The sequence below is a fragment of the Astatotilapia calliptera genome, chromosome 12 (genome assembly GCF_900246225.1).
Source record: "Astatotilapia calliptera chromosome 12, fAstCal1.2, whole genome shotgun sequence".
Taxonomy (NCBI): domain Eukaryota; kingdom Metazoa; phylum Chordata; class Actinopteri; order Cichliformes; family Cichlidae; genus Astatotilapia; species Astatotilapia calliptera.
Window position 1 is genome coordinate 24185177 of NC_039313.1, and position 16647 is coordinate 24201823.

Below are 16647 nucleotides of genomic sequence, written 5' to 3' on the forward strand. Positions count from 1 at the left end.
TCTGCTTCCTCAACCATGCCAAAATGCTGAATTTTGGTTTCATCTGACCACAGCGCTTTCTCCCAAATTTTCGCTGACAAACTGGAGAACTTCAGACGAGTCTGTACATGAGCCATGGGACATAAGGAGGGGGACATAAAAATGAGATACTCTTCATATTTGTTGCAAGTAAACAAACTTACAAACATAGCAAGGGATCAAATAATTATTTCCCCCACTGTAGCTCTACTGGTTATAGTTATCAAAAGTTTATCCATACAACAATCAATGCATGGTATGTCACAAACTGTAAATCCAGTGCCAAAATGCTGTTGTGAGAAGAGTAGCCTTTCATATGAGCAGTTGTATAAACTGTTCAACTTCTAGATCAGGAGATTAATCTTTTTGTTAAAGTACTCCTTTTATCCCCTGACGTGTCCGTCTGATCTAACAGGTTGTGCAAAACATATTTCGCCTCCAAACTGCATGTATCACATCAGGACAGAAACATGGAGCTAAAGCAGAGCAGGGCGGGGCAGTGCGCATGCGCCGTTCCTCATTGTGGCCCTCCTCTCCTTCGAGCTCGTCTGGGTTTCAGGGACCCGTTATAGGAGTGAATCAAGGTCTACGAGTGCGAGACAGAGGTACAACTTGTCGTTTTAGGCTGCTGTTTTTAGGCCGCACGCTGCGAACTTGACTTCATATATAGAGACATTTTCAGACAGAGGCATTGTTCTCTCAGGGCGTCGACTGGCCAACAAGCGGAGCATCCATTCATCCTTTCATTGGCAGCTGAGGTTTTCCAGTCTCGCTAGCTAGCGTTAGCCAAGAGGCAGGGGGCACCCGTGTCGGAGAGAGCTTCAAAATGTCGGGGTACCAAGGAAAGAAGAACATCCCACGAATTACAGTGAGTTTTGTTTCATTTTATCATATCTGTCCTGCAGTGGAGGTGTATAAAGGGTGTATAAAGGGTACGGTGAGCTTCACAGTTTAGACCAAAAGCTAGCCAGCGCTTATCCATCCATTTACACTGACGCTGTCAACAGCAGCAGCAGCAGCAGCCCAGCTCCACATACCGACAGCCTGGGATGGTAACCAGCTAGTGTGCAAGCCTTTTAACAATTCCTCATTTGAAATCTGGGTCTTACAATTTTTTCTCTGTAATGAATACTCAGATCAGGTCATTTAGCTGCCATTATTAGCCCTTATTAGCCCAGAGCATCCTCAGCCTGAAGGGTGTAGTTAACAGGTTTAGACACAGATTCCCTCACTGTGTCGTTTTTCATCTTCCACCTTCTATCCTCCAGCATCCACCATGCCTGCCCTCTTCAGTGGACTATGTGTTTTTTTGTTGTCTTTCTTTCTTGTTTATGGATTAAAAAAAATCCTGATTCATATTCAGTCAAATATTGCTACAGATCCTGATTTGCTAATATACATTAATTTTGCTTTGATTTATGGTGCAGCTCTTCACCCAGACCACACATAATCATTAGGGGGAATGCAGCAGGCTTGCTGTGATAGTTAAAAGAAGTAAAACCTCACTCGCAAAGTAGGTCATTGCACAGCTCCCATCCAAACCCTATGCTTTCATCATGCAGCAAGAGGGCTGATTCTGCAGCATATAGACTCAGCAGCTTTATGTTTGATCACTTAATCACATCAAAATCTTTTATGTACTGGCTGTGTTTCATACAGATGGTTGTCAGGTCCTTCGCAGGTCGATCCAGGGTCATAAACACACGAGTCTGACATCCCAGACACGCCATGCAGACAGCAGCAACTCTACAGCCAGCCTTTCCCAGGCTTTCACACTCAGTACAACACCACCTATTAGTCTGGAGTGAATGAACTAGATAGTTTCACTCTGCAAAGCTTTAAACAAAATGCCAAGGTTAGTCTGAAAAGCACTAGCTGAATTTGTTCAAAGCACACTAAAGCAGGAATAATAGCAGTCCTTTGAAGAATGTGCCTTAAGAGTTTCACAGCAACTTAACCTCTGCTAGCACCATATTGAGGTGCAGTTGTTTGTCGCACAGCTTGATTTTGATTGAGGCTGTGTGTTCTTTTATAGAGTTTGGCTCTTGTATAGGTCTTTTTTAATTTTTCTTTGTAATCTCTAACTGTGTCATATCCATCAATATCCAGAATTTGTCTGTTAATAGTTGATTCATGGTTATTACACAGTAATATTAAAAGAGACATGCCAACGGCTTTTGTCTTTAATTAAAAAACAAAACACAAAACTAAGATTAGGGTCAAACAAATGCTTTTTATTTAAAACAATGACTTAAAGTTATGGTATATCCTCTGATATAGTTTTCCCTTCAGACACACCAAGGTGAAACAGAGTACCCTTTTTGTGCATTTTAAGGATGCGTTGCCAGGAGGGAAGTTCCTTAGCGCCATCTGTTGGACAAACTATGCAAACAAATAATTGAAGGGTGTTTCTTTCATCTTCTCTTTGCTTTTTAACTTTAACATATCCGTGATTCTAAATGCTGAAACGATGGATCAGCAAATAGCTAATATTTCCGATAGTTTCGATTCTGGCTACCCAATATATTTGTGTGGTAATTGTCTGATAATTGATGCATAAAAGATGAAGATGTTGCTTTTTCTTATTTTGGAGTTTATGGTAATGATCAGCATCTGATATATGATTTAGATGTTGGCACATTCATTTTGGAAGTTGAGGACTACATTTGATATTGTATGTGTATACCGCAAGCTCAGTACACTAGCTGCTGACCACTCGGGCACAGAAAGGACACAGGTTAAATGACCCACTTATGTCAGCGCAGTGGTTTGTGAGATCATGTCAGCCATGCCCTGTACACTTAATGCTTCCTGCAGTCTGTAAAGCTGGACACACTGAGTGTTTCCTGCTGTGAGTTTTGCTGCAAAACGTTTTTTTATATCTTCGGAGACCCCAGAAAGCCTTTAGGAGAAGTAGGCCAGCCTGTTGTGCTTTCCTTTCATCTCATTCAGGTGGAGGTAATTGTGTCACTCAAGAGCCTGCGCTAAGAATCTTTCCCTCTCTTCAAATGATGTGTCTGTTATGCATGAATAAGTCTACTAAATCAATCCTAGTCATCATGTAGACAGGTTGAGGATTGGTATGGATCAAGCCATGCTTTGCATGAGACTTTGAGCAATCTGGGAAATATTCACAGCTTTAGCTTCGGTCACTCTTCTTTTCTAAAACTGTGTTTGTGGGTAAAAGATTTTCTGTTGAGTCATGGATCAAACTGCTGGCTGCTGGAAGTTAAAATAAAATATTTATTGCTTGGTTTAGCTAATGCTGAGAAAATGCTGTCTCATCCTTTCAGAGTGACCGCCTTCTTATCAAAGGGGCGAAGATAGTGAACGATGATCAGTCGTTTTTGGCTGATATCTACATGGAAGATGGAGTCATCAAGTAAGTCCTTCTTTTTCTGCTTTTGCTTTTTGTAACTTCATTCACTTCTTTATGCCTGATTTTTTTCTTTTTGTTTGTCTCATTGAGGCAAATTGGAGACAACCTTATTGTTCCTGGTGGAGTTAAAATCATTGAGGCTCATGGAAGAATGGTGATGCCCGGGGGTATTGACGTGCACACCCGATTCCAGATGCCTGACCGAGGCATGGTGGCTGCGGATGATTTCTACCAGGGTACCAGGGCGGCCCTGGCTGGGGGGACAACCATGATCAGTATGTGACACATCAGACAGACTTGCTCGTGTATTTTCAGCCAGTTTACACATACAGCGATGTTGTTTTGGGGATTATGACATTGCAGATGTGAATGCCATCAAGCGTATGATTTAATTTAACAGTTTGCTTGTGCACATGAAATCAGACCTGCTTGTTTGTATTCTATAGTTGACCATGTGGTGCCGGAGCCTGGCGTCAGCCTGGTTGCTGCCTTCACACAGTGGAGAGAGTGGGCTGACAGCAAGTCTTGCTGTGACTATTCTCTGCATGTGGACATCACAGAGTGGAACAAAGGCAACCAGGAAGAGATGGAGACTTTAGTGAAGGACCATGGTATGTAGTCGGAGTTGTACTCAGCTCATGTCTCCCACCTACGGCTCAAAATCTTAGACTTATCTGACTTTTTACTGGGGTGGTGAAATGTTGCCATTTCCCTGTTGTAAAAAGTGGTTCTCTGACTGCGTAGGAAAGAAAATCAACCTGCAATAACCTAAAATTTTTGCTGTGCAATTTTTTTTTTATCCTTTTGGTTTTTTTACTTCCTCCCTTCGCTTTGGGTTTTTCCCTCTTTTGCTCTCTTTATTCCACCTTTTGGCTGTTTTCTCTCATAAGTTTTCTTCCTTCAGGTGTCAACTCTTTCCTGGTCTATTTGGCTTATAAGGATGTTTTCCAACTTTCTGACTCTCAGGTATGCTTGGCTGCTGGGATCTCTGCTGAGTCGTCTGTCACAGCACATGTTTTGTAGGCTTTTAGATGTCTTTGGTATAAATGACCCCCCCCCCCCCCAATGAGCTCGACCACTTTTCTCCATGTTCTTGTAGATCTACGAGGTGTTCAGTGTCATCAGAGATCTCGGAGCCATCGCCCAGGTTCATGCTGAGAATGGAGACATCATTGCAGAGGTAACGTAGCCCCTTATAAAGTCAGTGATGTCAAACCAGATACTTCAGTATTTGATAATAATGTTTTTGTGGATGTTTTAGGAGCAGAGACGTATTCTAGAGCTGGGGATCACAGGACCTGAAGGTCACGTGCTCAGCCGCCCCGAGGAGGTAAGACTGATGATGTCTAAGAGTGACAAGCGACAGCCTGGATATAGTGTGGAACAGAAGAATCACCTGTGTCTCACCTCATTATCCGCAGGTAGAGGCCGAGGCGGTCAATCGTGCTGTCACCATCGCCAATCAGACCAACTGTCCCCTCTACATCACCAAGGTGATGAGCAAGAGTGCTGCTGATGTCATTGCTCTGGCTAGAAAAAGGGGTAAGAAGAGAAACTTATAAAAATACTTTCTCTTTTTTTACTCTGCTTGTATTCCTGACACGTAGCGTTGACATCATCCTGTCTGCTCCTGCAGGTGCTGTGGTTTACGGAGAGCCCATCTCTGCCAGCTTGGGCACAGATGGTACTCATTACTGGAGTAAGAACTGGGCCAAGGCAGCAGCCTTTGTCACTTCTCCACCACTTAGTCCTGATCCAACCACCCCCGACTACCTCAACTCCCTGCTGTCATGGTAGGTGCTTTAAGCTAGGACATAAACAGCTGTAACGCAGTGATTTGACAGATGTTACAGCTGTGTGCTGCATTTGAATTTTCAGCTGTATCTGTAATCACATTTATTATCGAACACCTGATGACAGCAGATAATCATAACATTTCCATGAGCAGCCTTAATAAAAATGTTGCATTTCAAACATTTTCGGATGAATTAATCTAAAATGGCACATTACACATCACACACATGAAGGATATCTCGCTTTGTTTCTTATGTAGCGGGGACTTGCAGGTGACCGGAAGTGCTCACTGTACTTTCCAAACTTCTCAGCGTGCGGTAGGCAAAGATAACTTCTCCCTCATCCCAGAGGGAACCAACGGCACCGAGGAGAGGATGTCCCTAATCTGGGACAAATGTGTGGTGAGCTTAATGTGACCCACTTTTCACGCATTCCAGAAAATTTGGAACATAAAGCAAAATCCCCGGCAAACCTCGCCGCATGTTTACACTCACTGAAATTAAGCAATCTGTTGTCGTGTCACTAAAGGTGACCGGAAAGATGGATGAAAACCAGTTTGTGGCAGTGACCAGCACTAACGCGGCCAAGATCTTCAACCTGTACCCCCGCAAAGGCCGCATCGCCGTGGGGTCCGATGCCGACCTTGTGTTGTGGGACCCAGACGTCACTAAGATCATCTCAGCTAAGAGCCACAACCTGGTCAGATATTTACATAGCTTGTTACGACTCTTGATTCCCAATATATTTAGTCATTTGTGTGTCTTATACATAATGTGACCTAATTCTTAAGCTCAAATGCTCTTTGCATGCTGAGCCTGGTCTGTGTTAGCAAGTGAGGTACTAATATGGTATTAACAGGCAGGAGTGACAAAAGATAGAGAATAACAAGGAATCTGAGTGAAAAATAAGCTTCAAATATATCCTCTGTTTTATTATGCAAATTTTAAATTTAAAAAATGACTTGTTGCACTGTTCACTATACTAAATGGCATCTTGTTAACTGTTTACCCCTTGAAGCCAACTTGACTTAAAGCTCTCAGCTGAGGGGTTTCTGTCATATTTCAGTTGTGCTTATAGACTGGGTGTACATCAGAAGTAACTCTTGGAAAAACCCGGAAACCACATTTTTATTGATATATACTAAAACTGTGGCAAGGACTCCAGACCATCACAGACTACAGGACCACCAAACCCTCCCCCGCATCCTCTGATGTCTCCTTCCTCAACGAGCTCAACAACTTTTATGCTCGTTTTGAGCGAGGGAACCCCACAACCACAACCAAAGCAGACGTGACGCCAGACCACCAACCTATGACTCTCTCCCCCACCGATGTAGGAGCGGTGCTGAGCAGGATCAATGTCCACAAGGCTGCAGGTCCCGATGGCATCCCCGGGCGTGTTCTCAGAGCGTGTTCTGAGGAGCTTGCAGGAGTGCTGACAGACATATTCAACCTGTCCTTGGCCCACGCTGTGGTACCGGCCTGCTTCAAATCCACCTCCATCGTCCCGATACCCAAAAACTCCAACCCATCTTGCCTCAATGACTACCGCCCAGTAGCACTCACCCCCATCATCACTAAGTGCTTAGAGCAGCTGGTCCTAGCACACTTCAAATCCTGTCTCCCCCCCACCCTGGACCCCCACCAATTCGCATACCGCCAGAACAGGAGCACAGAGGATGCAGTCTCCATCGCACTGCACTCTGTCCTCTCACACCTGGACAACAACAACACCTACGCCAGAATGCTGTTTATAGACTTCAGTTCAGCATTCAATACAATCCACCCCTCACAACTCATCAGGAAACTGACAGACCTGGGTATCAGTTCCCTCATCTGCAAATGGTTACTGGACTTCCTGACCAACCGCCCCCAACATGTCCGGCTGGATAACCGCTGCTCATCTACCATCACAATGAACACCGGTGTACCACAAGGCTGTGTGATGAGCCCTTTCCTCTACTCCCTCTTCATCCACGACTGCAGACCTGCTGATGGTTCCAACACCATCATTAAGTTTGCAGATGACACCACGGTGATTGGCCTCATCAGTGACAACGATGAGGCCGCCTACAGGGAGGAGGTGGATCGTCTGGCTGAGTGGTGCGACAGTAACAACCTGCTGCTTAAGAAGACCAAGGAGCTCATCGTGGACTACAGGAGGAATGCTGACCCACATCCACCCATCCACATTAAGGGGACGGCTGTGGAGCGTGTGAGCAGCTTCAAGTTCCTGGGAGTCCACATCTCCGAGGATCTCACCTGGACGACCAACTGCTCCAAGCTGGTCAAGAAGGCTCACCAGCGCCTCTTCTTCTTGAGGACTCTGAGGAAGAACCACCTGTCCTCAGACATCCTGGTGAACTTCTATCGCTGCACCATCGAGAGCATCCTGACCAACTGTATAACAGTCTGGTACGGGAACTGCTCTGCCTCGGACCGGAAGGCGTTGCAGAGGGTCGTGAAAACTGCCCAGCGCATCGCCGGAGCACCACTTCCTGCCATAAAAGACATCTACAGGAAGCGGTGTCTGAAAAGGGCTGGGAAAATCATCAGAGACCCCAGTCACCCATCACATGGACTCTTCACCCTCCTGCCCTCTGGGAGGCGCTACAGGAGCCTCCGGACTAAGACCACCAGGTACCGGAACAGCTTCTTCCCCACAGCTGTCAGACTCCTGAACTCTGCCTCCTGACATCTGACCCACGTTAAACTCATGGACTGAACATACACACACACACACAATGGACAACTGTACCCTCAAACACACAATAATAACATGGAGTGAACCACCACTCACAACCACTAGCACTTTATATAGCCTCTGTAGAAATTATCCACACCCTCACTTACCTTAACTGCACTACTGTATAGCTCTGTGTAAACAATCATTCTGTACATACGATAATTTTTAACCCTACAACTGTTTACAACTTGCATAGTTCCCATTTCTGTATAGCTGTATATCTCAGATTCCTGTAAAGTTATTTATTTCATATTCTGTATAGTTTTTCATATTTATATCCTGTTCATATCCTGTACATAGCTTGTACTCACTACAGCCTGTACATACTTATAGTTATAGAATATTCACAACATACTTCATACCGTGTACATTATAACATAATAGACCCATTTCTGTAATATACTTACATATCTATATTATTGCTAATATATATTGTAATATATCTATATCACTAAAGCACTTCTGGATGGATGCAAACTGCATTTCGTTGCCCTGTACCTGTGCATGTGCAATGACAATAAAGTTGAATTCTATTCTATTCTATTCTAACTCATCATTAAGGTACAGAGGAGGTCGTCAAATGGTCGCCTTTTTGAGGGAAAGGATTAAAGCAGGCAAAAAAAAAAAAATCGATATGATGCAATATAAGATATCAGGGAAATTTACTTTTGCTTCTGTACCTCAGATATTTATTTAGGACTTTTAAGAGATTTCTGCTAATCTTGTAAAACCATAAAACTTCTTCGTGTTCCAGGCTGTGGAGTACAACATCTTCGAGGGGACAGAAGTGCGTGGAGGTCCTCTGGTGGTGATCAGCCAGGGCAAGATTGTGTTGGAGGAGGGCAGCCTTCACACCACGGAGGGCTGTGGGCGCTACATCGGCCGTAAACCCTTCCCGGACCACGTTTACAAGAGGATAAAAGCTCGCAGCAGGGTGAGTCCTGTGCGTGTATCTAAGGAGCAGCCACAGCTGCGGAGACCTCATTCTTATAATACGAATGACCGTGTTATTATGTTTAGCTCACAGAGCTGCGAGGAGTCCCGAGGGGTCTGTACGACGGGCCAGTTTGTGAGGTGACTGTGACTCCCAAGGTGATGTCCACAGTTTCCTCGGTGAAGACTTCCCCTGCCAAGCAGCAGCAGCAACAACAGCAGTTTACTCACCAGCCTGTGCGCAACCTTCACCAGTCTGGCTTCAGTCTGTCTGGTGAGTCAGAACACCTGCCAGTTTGCCTTTTTTCACAGCTGGCCATTTAGATTGTCTAATATTTTATTCGAAAATATTTTTAGGCGCCCAAATTGATGACAACGTTCCTCGTCGCACCACTCAACGCATCGTGGCTCCTCCCGGTGGAAAAGCTAACATCACCAGCCTCGGCTAAGCACTTTTTCTCCACATAGCCAGGGAGGGGGGTCGCAGGGCCACACGGGACCAGAGGCTGCTCTTACAAATGTCACATCACGTCCCTTTGCTGATCACCTCCGACTCCCCTATGCAGCCCACACCATTTATTAATATTCACACATACCACCACGTCACCTCATGCAAAGAAAAAAGAAAGCACTATTCCATTTCGCTTCACCGTCTCGAGATAGTTAAATACCGAGGAAGGATCAAGTGAATTGAAGCAGCTCTTTTTTTAATGCTGTTTTCACGGCCAGTTTGATTATTGATGAAATTAATTTGTTTACATTTTTTTGTATATTTTCAGCTGCATGTGATTGTTTATTTGCCCTCTTGGCTCAATAAGCTGACCCAAAAGTCACCCCAAGGAATATTTTAGCAACAGGAACCTTTGGCGGTTGTTCTTCTTGCGCTGTTCGTTTTCCACGTATTAGAATGTTTTGGTGGTTCTCAGACATCAGCCATCTTTAGCTGAAAGCAGAGCCTCTGTTGCCACCGTTAACAATGCTGTTTCTACTGTTATGAGACTGTTTGTTCAGAAATGAGAAATTAGATAGTAGAATATTGTTTTTCAATAACACCTCAAGTCTGCAGTATTTGAATTTATGCTTGGTTTTAAGTTTAAGCCATGTATTGAGCTGAGCAATTCACCTATGTCTTCCTTTAGTGATATAGTTGCACTCTGTTTCCATTTTTTTTTTTTAAAATATTGTCTTTTTGATGTTTTATGTTTTAACATTTTTAAGTCATTTTGGAAAACGCTGACTGCACTGAAAGGAAAAGAAAAGGGTATTTTTAGGGTTAAACCACTCATTTAGCTTCACCCCGGGGGAGAAATTGCTAGTGTTCTGCCTGAGAAACACACTCTTCCCTCATTTCTTCCTCGCGTTTTTTCCCCTCATGTTGGTTGATAGGTTGTCTGGGCGAAAAGCTTCCAATAATAGCAACACTGGATGTGGTTAAGGATATAGTCAGTCGAAGAAGCTCGATTGGAAGGTTTGCCCACAACCTCTCTGCACCTGGTGCTATAAATATATATATAAAAATATATATGACCATTGCTGTATATGTGCAGATGATGTCACAGCAGTCGTGTAAGCTTTGTAATAACAGCAGCCGGAGTCGAGTCACCAGTTACCCAGTTTTAACAGAACACGTTTTGCACCTGTAACAATCCAAATGGTTGAAACTGTATGTGAGCTTGCAACTTTTTATTTGTAACAGATTTGTCTGTATGTTTTAGGATATGTGTTGAAATACTTGCCTGCCTGTTCTGTAAAGATATTGATAGCACACTGTATCTATGAAGGCTCTTTAAAGATGTGAAACGATGAGTTGTTTTTTGAGACCTGATGAAAAAAAGAAATGCTTCTGTATGTACATGAAACCCCCCACACAGTGTGCTGATGATGTGTCCACTGTTCTCGGTGTTAGTGTTGTGAATGAATTACCGGGTATATCGTTTTCCTTCCTCTCTATCTATCTGCCTGACGTTGTCAACACCAGATTCACTCAAGCTAGTAACCGTATCGGTCACACAGCGTTGTGCAGCCATACTGTAAACACTGGATTTTTCCCCCCTCCTCATTGCCTTGTCAAAGTGTAGGTTTTGTATGCCAAGCTATAATGTGAAGTGATTTACATTTGGGAAACTTTCTTGATAATGGTCATTGGGTTGTAATGTTGAGCACTGTTGTTTGCCCTTCTCCACCTAGTGTGATACTACTGCTCATGTATGTTTTGTAGGATACCAGAGTTTGGGAGGAAATCATCGATCCTGTCAGCATTTGGTTGTGTTGACTTCAGTGGATTAAAATAATAAAAATAAAACCTGTGGTACTGACTTCTTTCTTTTTTCTAATAAATAAAAGATGTTTTGACACCAGGAAAATACAAAACACACTGTTGTGTAGACCAAGTCCTTGGGACCCTCATGGTTCAAAAAGTGTTTTGATCATAGTTACAGTCTTGGATAATTATCCAAGAATTATTTGAGATTCTTGAGTTCAGACATTTAATTCCACTCTCCCAGTGATTTAAAGAATATGAGCTTTCAATATTCATTCAGATGTTTTCTAGAATGGGGTTAATTTTCTTCTGTCATTAGACAGTTTTTCTTATGTACATTTTCAACATGTTCAGCTAGTTTGTTCTTCTGTGTGAATTTCAGTTCTGCACTTTGGCTGTCAGGTGAATGACTCGGTGTATTTCACATCATTAAACATTGTTTTCCAAAGATTCAGCAATTATAAAAATTCAGCTCAAACCATTCAGCTATTAGCATTTACACTGCATTTTCTACAGGAAATGCATTCTCTAGTGTTATTTACCAGTTTCACTTACTGTTGTTGACATGTTAAGAGTTAAGTTGAAATTCTATTATAAATATTAACATCAGTATGTTATGTTAACAACACTTGTGAAGGTATTTAGAGAACCGTAAGAGACTCTTATAAACATCTGAAAGAAAATCATCTTTAATCATAGATGGAGACTTGTGCAAAAAATATTATTTTTAATTAATTATATTTTTTAATTTGATTTCAGTTTCTCTGTCAGTCAGTTTCTTTCGGTCTGACACAGCAACTGCACAGAATTTTTAATTTTTGGAAGAAGCCTTTTTTTGTCTTCTGTTTGATTTTAAGGTCTTCAGACTCCTCTGTCTCAGCTGTCTCAGACATGGATGCAGTTTCAGCAGAAAGTTCCTCACAGGGAACATTAGGCACTGGCAAACTTTCAGAAAGGAGTTCCTCACTGGGAAGAACATTCAACACTGGCACATTTTCAGAGGGAAGTTTATCAACTGGTGGAACATCGGGCGTTGAAGGACTGTCTGAAGGAGGTTCTTCATTTGGAAGAACATCAAACATTGGAAGACTTGAAGGGGGCTTAAAGATATTGGATACGTGATTCTTTGCTACACCAGCAATCGTCTTGAGCAGCACTGGTGCAAAGTTTGCAATGTTGTTAAGTAGAACTTCCTGGTTCTTGTCTTTAAGAATTTAAACGGAATCGTTCATCATGCTGAGGAGTTTAAGTGTTCTGTAGAATAAGGCTATTTAAATATCTTTTAAACATATTTAAAGCACCACAGAAATATTTCAAGACTTTAGCTGGACTGTTAATTGTATGTCAGATGTGACCCACTGAAATTAAGGAGGTATAGCCTCTGGAAATTTAAGGAGCATCCGGGCTATGTCCCTTATTTTATTAATATTGTTCACTGCCCATACCTGAAACAGAAAACACATTTACAGTGCAGTTTTGTTCAGAGGTTATGTAAAAAAAGAAATCTCCAAATTACTTGTGAGTGTTCTAGACTTACCAGTTTCAGAAGAGGTTTGGCGTCGTCTCCTTCAAAGTCTTTTAATTCAAACTCCCAAAGCCTTCAAAAGAAAACAAAAAAGAGGTTTTCTGTCAGCATTTACGCTTCATCGCAAACAGACTTTCAGGTGTCACAGTAACTTAATCTCCTGTTTTAATTTTTATGTTTTTTCCCGACTATAAAATTACACCATGTGTTTAAAAAAAAAGCATAAATAAAACCTGGCTGCTCGTTTGATCATCGAGGACTCCAGCTGTGTGGCTCAAGTAGTGTTTATCTTTTGGGAAAATCAGGCCGGTGTAATTTAGGTGAATTTCACAACGTCTCACACACTCATCTGTGTTTTCCAGCCGTCTTTGTCATAGTTTAACAGCATAATCAGATATGATGTTATATGGTAATAAAATAGCTCATGCAGTGAATAAGGGGTAACACCCTGATAAGCAATGCTTCACTTACTCTTAGTTAGGGTGTCGTTGATTCGAAAGCTGCACAGCACTTTGTCAACATTTCGGGCGTGAAGGAATCCACTTCCTCTCACCACCACTTGGAAGGACTCTGACAAGGCGAAGAGAAACACATTATGTCACCTCATCTATAAAATATTATTGAAAATAAATGAAGTTATTTCATCTTCTTTGGTCCAAAGTAATCCCAAGCAGCAGTTTACATACACTCGTGTTGAGCATGAATGTCGTGGCAATTTGGAGCTTTTAATAATTTCTTTCAACAGTTCTTTTTCCAGGGGAAATTAGTTTAAAACAAGAACTGGGTGTGCAAGTTGGATTTTCTCTAATCCACACAGGGTCAAGTGTGGATTCCCCTCAGATGAGAGGAAAATGGCGTTCAGGAAAATCCAACAGTTCCATGAACTAGAAACCACACGACAAAAATTCCCTTCACTGTCCCAGTAAAGGGAATTTCACATCGCTTATTATTATTTAAGATGTAATGAAAACATTGCGTCACTTACCCATTTTCCCTGGGTGATGACATCATAAAAAATGATGTCATCCCCCATTTGTCCAATGCTATTCGGCCTCTCTGCATGTCCAGACTTCTCAACCTGAGTTGTCCCTCTGAGATATTCTGTCTAATCTCGACCATCCTGGTTGCTCTGACTTTGCCTCATGTCTTTTTGTCAGTGTTACCATCTCCAATCCATACATCACTACCATCTTGTAAACCTTTCCTTTCACTCTTTCTGCTATCCTTCTGTCACAAATCTTCTGTAGTGCTCTTTCTCAGCGTGAAGCCATGCTGCTGCTCGCTAATTGTCACATTTTTCCCATATCTCCACAGTACGGCTCATCAGCTTTATCCCTCTGTAGGTACTACAGCTCTGTGGAATCCAATCCACCCACCACAATAATACTAAACACCCCCAACAGTTTATCCATGCCTCAAGTATCCTGTGTTGATCTTGAAATTGTTAATTAATGACTTGCTACACTAAGAATTCTGTACATGTGTTATAATTCATCCAACTACAGCAGCCTGTATTATAACAAAATGTATTTTCATTGTTTTCATTGTCTTACATATTTGTATATATTATACAAATTATATAATATTATATTTTCCTTAAGCCTAGTAAAGACCATTTAATTTAAATACTAATGATTATAGAGCACACTATAGTTATGGGAAAACATTTGCACTGTTGCAAACAAATAGTTGCTTTGCAATTTGACAGAAAAACTGATTAAAGAATAAACTCTGATTAGACTTAGCACTCAAGCTGAGGCCAAAAAACAGTGCGTGCAACGGTTCACCTGTCTCTGCTGCAGGAAATTAGATTATGAGTCACCGCTGGGTTCTGACTGACGCTGTTTCGTTGTGTGGGGAATAATCGATTGAGTATTTCACATGCAAAGATGGCTGCAACTGCCTTCCTTTGCAGACGAACAGCAGGGGTCCCAACTGTGTGAGTGTTAATAAAGACTTCTAATAAAGTCAAACAGCTGGATGCAACAAAAACACCTCAGGGTAACATTTTGTCAAACTAGGATTAGGCTACAGTCACTGGTGAGTCTCATTAAACAGCCTTTCGCAGGCAGGGCTGTGCCAGCACTGGCAAATCAGGCGTCTTTAATTTAATTAATTACATTTAATTAAAAATAATTTTTTAGTTTAGTTGAGTTTTTTTTTATTATCTGGTGTCTATTGTGTCTGATGCTAAGACTAAAATATGCCTTTTGACCCAAACATTAATTCATTATGGACTGGCTTTAATCATTTATTAATATTATTTTTTTTTATTTATTTATTTAACTCAGTGTGAGATTTATTTCAGCAGTGTAAGAAGACAAAAGATTGTGACACGGAGAGAGTTGGCAAACCTGCCTTACATTTGGTGTGAAAATAAACACTATCCATCTTCTGTTCATATGAATATTATTAGAATGTGACTTTGAGGGCTCTTTAATAACAGGGGTGAAATTTTCTAGATAATTAATTAATATTAATAACAATGATTTGTAATTAACGTGAATATTTCTCACTCTATTATAATTAAAAATGGTTTTTCCTTCAGCTTGTTTTTATCTTGTATACTTTTACTTAAGTAAATCTCCTGATTAAAATATCCTGAAATAAATTAACTGTAATTGATTCACTGGGACTAGTGCTTTTATATATTGTACCATTGTTTCCGGGGACTTTTTTAAGGATGTGCAACTCTGTAACAATCCTTTGCAAAAGGATCTATGTGGACGTGCATGCAGAGAGGCAGTGAGACACTAGGTGGAGCCACAGGGTTGTGGTTCTCACTCTCCTTTTATGTTCCAGCTCCTCAGTCGCTTCTTCCCACAGGGATGCTTCCAGCAAAAATGAACCGAACATGACATCTCCGTCACACTGAATGCTCACATCAGTTAAAAACTTCTGTGATTATGTAGAGTGAAGCCCCTGGCTGTTTGACAGTTGTCCAATTAGGACTTAGCATGATGAGCGCACTGATTAAACCGGAGAGGGGAATCCTATTATGTCAACATCTTCACCCACTGATGAAAGCTTTAGAAAGGAAGAAGAAGAAGAAAAAAACACATCAGGGAGTTTACAAAGCTAAACCCTCTTGGGGAAGTGCAACCATGAGTCATCAGCAGCACTTGCTTTGCTGTCAATCCAGTGAAACAGACAGTGCTATTATAAGACCACAATCCCTCCCAGAATTGATTTGTCATGACCACAACATCATCCACAAGTAAGTGAAGGCAGTAAGCCTTACATTTATTCCCTCTTCAGGTTCAGTGATTGTAGTGATTGTCTGCACTTTTTTTCAGTTTATCAGAGCAAACGCACAATAAAGAATAGCGAAGATGGCATACCCTGGAATTTAACCCTAAATACACGGTGTTAGGCTGCTGGATAAAAACAGTGGGTGTTTCTGGTGAAACAGAGGAGAATCGCTCTTGATCTGCTCCACTCTGCGTCTGACTCCCACAACCCCTAAGTTCTAATTATAGTATTCATTGCAGCTATTGCATTTGGAAGATGGTATAACTTTATAAAGCGCTGCACACAGGTATTTTGCTGGTTGAGATTTTTCTTTATAATCCCAGGGCTCTATGGAGAGATAACAGAGGGAGATGTGAATTAGGTCGTCTGTACCATCTGTACGTTATTGCTGGAGCTGGCAGCTCTACTCCTAATGGCATCTGCGCAGGGACGTGTGATTTACAGGTTCACAGTCAATGACAGCTCGGACACAGATGAGCACTCCGGCTGCACTGCCGGGTCCCTCCCCTGGGGTTGAAAGCTGTCGACTCCCCTTTTACGACTGAACTCCAGCGTACAGAGAGGAAGACTGGCTTAAAGATGCCGAGCGCATCTCTTCCTCCTCGCACCCACAAAGAGAGTACACCATGGTGCTACAGAGTGAGCAGCAGGAGAAAACAAATCGATAGCGCTGGCAGAGGTTGTCCTTTGCCCTTTGATGCCTCTGCGTAAACAAAGACACTTTGCAGTCTGGAACTCCCA

General features: G+C 42.1%; 1 protein-coding gene and 1 long non-coding RNA gene across 3 annotated transcripts; one reads left to right on the forward strand and one right to left on the reverse strand.

Moving 5' to 3' along the window:
* The first annotated feature begins 523 nt into the window (after nucleotides 1–523).
* On the forward strand, nucleotides 524–11177 carry dpysl2a (dihydropyrimidinase like 2a). 2 transcript variants are annotated; one of them, XM_026186515.1, is made up of 15 exons: nucleotides 524–623; nucleotides 722–886; nucleotides 3312–3400; nucleotides 3488–3672; nucleotides 3844–4008; nucleotides 4302–4363; nucleotides 4497–4577; nucleotides 4659–4727; nucleotides 4819–4939; nucleotides 5034–5190; nucleotides 5451–5592; nucleotides 5720–5890; nucleotides 8691–8870; nucleotides 8957–9143; nucleotides 9227–11177. In XM_026186515.1, exons 2-15 carry the CDS (start codon nucleotides 845–847, stop codon nucleotides 9316–9318), a joined length of 1743 nt encoding a protein of 580 aa, XP_026042300.1. In that variant the 5' UTR covers nucleotides 524–623; nucleotides 722–844; the 3' UTR covers nucleotides 9319–11177. The 2 variants fall into 2 exon arrangements, with proteins under 2 accessions (XP_026042300.1, XP_026042299.1); XM_026186514.1 differs by having other exon boundaries at nucleotides 524–886.
* LOC113033122 (uncharacterized) lies at nucleotides 4867–14898 on the reverse strand. The gene is made up of 3 exons (XR_003274002.1): nucleotides 13126–14898; nucleotides 12667–12727; nucleotides 4867–4927 (listed from the first exon to the last, which is right to left on the reverse strand). It is a non-coding gene; the product is annotated as an uncharacterized LOC113033122 (long non-coding RNA).
* Between the last annotated feature and the right edge of the window lie 1749 nt (nucleotides 14899–16647).

Coding starts and splice junctions, on each gene's coding strand:
- dpysl2a (XM_026186514.1), top strand. CDS start 845: ATGTCGGGGTACCAAGGAAAGAAGAACATCCCACGAATTACA. Junction 887..3,311: donor AGAACATCCCACGAATTACA/GTGAGTTTTGTT, acceptor TCATCCTTTCAG/AGTGACCGCCTTCTTATCAA. Junction 8,871..8,956: donor GGATAAAAGCTCGCAGCAGG/GTGAGTCCTGTG, acceptor TATTATGTTTAG/CTCACAGAGCTGCGAGGAGT.